The sequence below is a fragment of the Physeter macrocephalus genome, chromosome 17, assembly GCF_002837175.3.
Source record: "Physeter macrocephalus isolate SW-GA chromosome 17, ASM283717v5, whole genome shotgun sequence".
NCBI classification, from domain to species: domain Eukaryota; kingdom Metazoa; phylum Chordata; class Mammalia; order Artiodactyla; family Physeteridae; genus Physeter; species Physeter macrocephalus.
The window spans coordinates 44472839-44478741 of NC_041230.1; the positions used below are offsets into that span (position 1 = coordinate 44472839).

Below are 5903 nucleotides of genomic sequence, written 5' to 3' on the forward strand. Positions count from 1 at the left end.
GCGGCGGCGGCGGCGGCGGCGGCGGCGGCGGCGGCGGCGGCGGCGGCGGCGGCGGCGGGGGCGTTTAGAGCGTTAGCTCAGGCGCTGGGGCTCTGTGCGCCGCGCGCTGGCAAGACGGCAGTTTCTTCTGGTGCTCGGCGTGAGCTATGGCTGAGGCGATGGATTTGGGCAAAGACCCCAATGGGCCAACCCATTCCTCGACTCTGTTCGTGAGGGAGGATGGCAGCTCCATGTCCTTCTACGTGCGTCCCAGCCCGGCGAAGCGCCGGCTCTCGACGCTCATCCTGCACGGCGGCGGCACCTTGTGTCGCGTGCAGGAGCCCGGGGCAGTGCTGCTGGCTCAGCCCGGGGAGGCGGCGGCCGAGGCCTCGGGCGACTTCATCTCCACGCAGTACATCCTGGACTGCGTGGAGCGCAACGAGAGGCTCGAGCTGGAGGCCTACCGGTTGGGCCCGGCTACAGGGGCCGACCAGGCCCCAGAGACGAAAACCGGGGCTCAGGCTGGGGGCGCCGCTGCCGCGGAGCCCGAGCTGCAGCCGCACGCGGCGCGGATCGTCTTCACGGTCGCGGACGACGTGGCCATCTTGACCTACGTGAAGGAACATGCCCGCTCGCCCAGCTCCGTCACCGGCAACGCGTTGTGGAAAGCGATGGAGAAGAGCTCGCTCACCCAGCACTCGTGGCAGTCCATGAAGGACCGCTACCTCAAGCGCCTGCGGGGCCAGGAGCATAAGTACCTGTTGGGGGAGGCCCCAGTGAGCCCCTCCTCCCAGAAACTCAAGCGGAAAGCTGAGCAAGACCCCGAGGATGCTGATAGCGGGGGTGAGGCCTGCTGCGAACGCGCGAGCCTTCTGCTGTCCCCTGTGTGAGGCGGGGGCGGGGGCGTCGGCGTCTTTCCCCTTCTGTTGGCCATCCATGTTGGCGTCTTGGGGAGCATCGTCCAGCCCCCCCCCCCCCCACTCCTTTGACATTCGGGTAAAATTGCGCCATTTTCTAAGGTCTCTCTTAATTCACTTTTCCAGTAACTGGGGTATTGGCATGGTCCGATATTCAAAAGGTGCAGAAAGAGTATGTGGAAAATTCTCCCCCCCTTTCCTTTCCCACCAACTACCTAGTTTATTCCCCCCAGAGACGACGGGGAACCAGCTTCTTGGGTATCTTTTCAGAGGTTTCCCAGACTCGTTTTAAAAAATATTTCTTCTGTATTCAGGTACATTCAGTATAAGACGTTTTAAAGCCATGCCTGCCAGACCAGCTTATTTTAATTTCTTGGCTTAAATGACTGCATATTCACATAAGAAGGTTCTCAGTGGGAAGTCGCTTCCACGTTTCGCTCGGGTGAAGTGTATTTCTAACGCAGTTGAATAGGCTACTGGGATTCAGGGGCGGTTAGGACACAGTGCATAGCTGTTGAGTTGCTTCACTTCTGGTAAAACGGGTATTGACAGCGTAAACTGACAGACCCTTTCGTTTAAAGAGTCATGCTGCTTCCCCAGCTTCTCTTTCCTTATGTGCCTATTCCGCATAACAGTTGAAGTCTGGGGAGGCAAAATCTGTTTCTCCTATTCAGTATGCTTAGTAGGAATTTTGTTTTTGGTAAAAGTGACATTTGAGATTCATTCATTCAACAGATATTTGAGTGCCAGACATTTATCCTGCTGGGATATAAGAGTAACTAAAACTGCCTTCAGTCATGGAGCTTAAAATGCTAGCTGGGTAGCGGGAAGTGCTACAGAAAAAAATAAATCAGGGTGAGGGCCGGAGAGGAGGTTGTTTGCTATAGGGTGAGAAGGGAAGGTCACTATTGTAAGCTGATGCTTGAGCAGGGACCAGAGGAAATGAAAGAACTCAGCAGTTGGTTATCTGAGCAAGAGTGTTTCAGGCTTAGGGAGTATTAAGTACAAAGGCCCTGAGGGTGGAGTATGGCTGGTGTGTTCTTGGAGTAACAGAGACCTTTGTGGCTGGGATGGAGGAAGCAAGAGGGAGAATTCTTGGAGAGACTGGGCTGTGTGTGTGGGTGAAGGAGATCATGTAGGGCCCTGATTTTAAATCAGTGGTGTGGAGATGGCTGGTAGACCAATTGGAACTTGGGACAAAATTAAGCTGGATTCACCCTACTCAGTGTTTTGATATTCAGGCATTTAAATGTAAAAATTAAAGTCCTAAAATGACCAGGAGGAAATGTGGATGAGTATCCTTTTTTGTTTTTTGTGTTTTTTTTTTTTGGCCGCGGCTTGCAGGGTTCCCCGACCAGGAGTCAAACCCAGGCAGTGAAACCACAGAGTCTTAACCACTGGACTACCAGGGAATTCCCGAGTATCCTTTTTATTTTCAAAATTTATTTATTTATTTTTAATTAATTAATTTTATTTTATTATTTATTTTTGGCTGCGTTGGGTCTTCGTTGCTGCACGCGGGCTTTCTCTAGTTGTGGAGAGCAGGGGCTACTCTGCATTGCCGTGCGCCGGCTTCTCATTGCTGTGGCTTGTCTTTGTTGCAGAGCACAGGCTCTAGGTGTGCGGGCTTCAGTAGTTGTGGCACGTGGGCTCAGTACTTGCGGCTTGCCAGCTCTAGAGTGCAGACTCAGTAGTTGTGGTGCACGGGCTTAATTGCTCTGCGGCATGTGGGATGTTCCCCGACCAGGGCTTGAACCCGTGTCTGCTGCATTGGCAGGCGGATTCTTAACCACTGCTCCAGTAGGGAAGTCCCCGAGTATCCCTTTTAATAGTTACATGTTCATAGTTCTGAAACCAGGAAGACTAAGAAAAAACTTTATATATTTGATTACTTAAAATTTAAAGCTTCTCATGATAAATAAAGTCAGAGGGCAAACTGGAAAAATATTTCCAATACATGGCAACAGAGTGAGTTTCATTAATGTCCAAAGAGCTTGCAGAAGTTAGTAAGTAGGAGAAAAACTAGTAGAAAAATGAGCAAAGGAAATGGAAGAGGAAGTTTCCAGAAAAGGAAATAGATAAATGGCAAATAAATGCAGAAATATTGTTACTGAATAAAAATAAATTAGACCCTGAGGGGACTTCCTTGGCTGTCCAGTGGTTAAGACTCCCTGCTTCCACTGCAGGGGGCACGGTTCGATTCCTGGTCAGGGAACTAAGATCCCCTCCCCATGCCATAAGGCGCAGCCCCACAAACAAACAAAAAATTACACCCTGAGCAGAGGACCAGTACAAGCCATGCCTGGACTTCTGCCCATGGAAACTGAAATAAGTGTGTGTGGTGTGTTTTTTAGAAAAGTAGATCAGAGCAAGGCAATGTCATATTTTATCTGTTAGATTGGCAATAACTAACAAAATGGGTAATACCCAGAGTTAACGAGGTATATGAAAACAAGTACACTCCTACATTATTAATAGAAGGAAATCGGTACAATTTCTTTGGAAGGAATTTTGACACCATCTGGCAACATTTAAAACATATGTTCCCTCAAACATGGTAATACTGCCTCTAGGAATTTATCCTACAGATATACTCCAAGTGTAAAAGAGTACATAGTGAAAAGTGAGTGTCACTGCTCCATACCCCTTCCCCCGCTTCCTCTCCCAGAGGCAACCATTGTTGTTGTCCCTTGTCTGTGTCCTTTTTGCTCATAGTAACACTAGCACACTAGACAGAAGTCTGTTCTGCAGTTTGTTTCTTTTTTTAACTTAATAGATCTTGAAGCATTTGTGTGTCTGCTCATTGTTTGCTTCATTCCTTTCTTGTTCATTGCATTGTGTTTCATTATGTGAGCCATAATTTGTTTACACTTTTTATTACGGAAAATTTCAAACATTTACAGAAGTAGAAAGAGAAAAGTATAATGCATGTACCCATCACCCAACTTCACCTGATTATAGTATGTGGCCAGTTTTTTCATCTACACCTTTCATCCTGACTTCTGGGATTATTTTGAAGCCAGTGCCGGGCATTGTCCCATTTTATCTGTTTCAGCATGTATCTCTAAAATATAAGGCTTCTTTTTAAAATTTTATGTAAAATAAAATTGACTTATTTTGGTGTACAGTTATGTATTAAAATTTTTTTATTGTGGTAGAATATACATTAGATAAAATATACCATTTTAGCTGTTTTTAAGTGTTTAGTAGCACTAAGTATGTTCACATTGTGATGTAGTCATTACTACCATCCATCTCTAGAACATTTTCGTCTTCCAAAACTGAAATTTGTACCCATTAAACACCAACCCATGTTGCAACATGTGTGAGAATTTTGTTCCTAGTGTTTCCACATCTTGGATATTGTGAATAATGCTGCTGTGGTATGGATTACTAATACCTGTTTGAGACCCTGCTTTTTTTTTTTTTTTTTTTTTTGGTGTACTCTCAAAAGTGGAATTGCTGGATTATATGGTAATTATATGTTTAATATTTTAAGAAACTGCCATATAGTTTTCCAGTTAGGTGTTTTGACACATGTACACATGGTGATGTAACCACCAAAATCAGGATATAGACCAATTCCATCACAAAGAAACTCTCTCATGTTGCCCCTTAGTAGTCAGTCTTTGTTAAGTGGAAAATAGCAGAGTTAAGTCCTCAGAGAGCAAAGAGTGAAAGGGAAATAGGAGGATGTTTAGCTCTAGGAGGCTCTCCTTTCTGTAGATGGTATGTGGTGGATTGTGGTAGACCCTCCAGATCTATCTTCCCCTGGGAGAACTGCCTTACCCAAGGTTCTGTCATTCTAGGCTAGCATCCAATGACTAATCTATGCGGGATTATGATAACACCTTGGCTCCCTTGCCCCAACTTGGTCAACCCTGTAGGGCCTTCCTAGCTCCAGACTTCTATATGGTTTCAGTTGCAGCCTTGTTGGAACTCTCACAGCTCAGCTTCTTTCTGCCCAGTGAACACTCCCTAATCAACACCTTACACGTTAATCTCCATCTCAGAACCTACTTCCCAGAAAACCCAATTTATGGCACAGTTTTGTTAATTTGCAAGATCTATAAATACAAAGCGAAAAATGAATTAAGCTTGAAGAGTATTTTTACTTTACGTATCAGAACCTAGGAAAATTATCACCATTTTTATTGTACAACTTTTCAGAAGCAAGAGTAGAAATTATTGAACATGCATGTCATGTTTTTCTTACCTTTCTGATCAAAAACAGGTGTTTTCTAATAGGAAAAAATTGCAGGCTCACTTCTGGCCCAGAGCTCACAGAGCATTTACTATATTTTTGGTTTCTGTAAAAAAGGCTAATTCTAATTTGGTGCTGTTCTGTTTAATAGAACCACAGAATAAGAGAACTCCAGACTTGCCTGAAGAAGAATTAGAAAAGGAAGAGATCAAGGAGAATGAAGAAGCAGTCAAAAAGATGCTTGTAGAAGCCACCCGGGAGTTTGAAGAGATTGTGGTATGTTAACTAGATTTAACTCATATTTTTTTCCTACGTCCATTCTCCTCCTTTGAAATTGTTCTTCCCATCTGTCCTTTTTATACACCTGAGGCCCAGAAAGGTAAGAGAGGAGTTCAAGACGGAGGAGGAAAATGGAAGGTGAGACTGATCAAGGTTCTGGGCATGTACTTTTAGTTTTTGGTAGGATGATTTAAGGAGGAAGGGAGGGAGAAAGATGGGGGAGAATTATTTTTAAGCAGTATAAAGCATTTTACTTTGAGTACTTTCATCTGTAAGTTTTTCTAAGTTAAGATTGCAGATTTATCTTTTAAAAATGTTTTTATTCTTCTCAGGTAAAAGTAATATTTTAAAGAGGTTAATTTTTTTTTTTTAAAGAGGTTAATTTTTTTTTTTCATATTGTAATTCGATTTTTAATTTTTTTTTTTTTAACATCTTTATTGGGGTATAACTGTTTTACAATAGTGTGTTAGTTTCTCCTTTACAACAAAGTGAATCAGTTATACATATACATATGTTCCCATAT

General features: G+C 44.1%; 1 protein-coding gene across 2 annotated transcripts in view; it reads left to right on the forward strand.

Annotated features, from left to right (window-relative positions):
- The first annotated feature begins 65 nt into the window (after positions 1–65).
- TERF2IP (TERF2 interacting protein) overlaps positions 66–5903 on the forward strand; it is an 8221-nt gene continuing 2383 nt past the window's right edge. Inside the window, exons 1-3 of one of the 2 annotated variants that reach the window (XM_028477404.2) lie at positions 66–822; positions 5252–5376; positions 5470–5517. In XM_028477404.2, the coding sequence (XP_028333205.1) occupies positions 147–822; positions 5252–5376; positions 5470–5517 (849 nt within the window). In that variant the 5' untranslated portion in view covers positions 66–146. The remainder of the gene's footprint in view (positions 823–5251; positions 5377–5469; positions 5518–5903) is intronic. The other variant, XM_007116514.4, reaches the window with a different exon arrangement.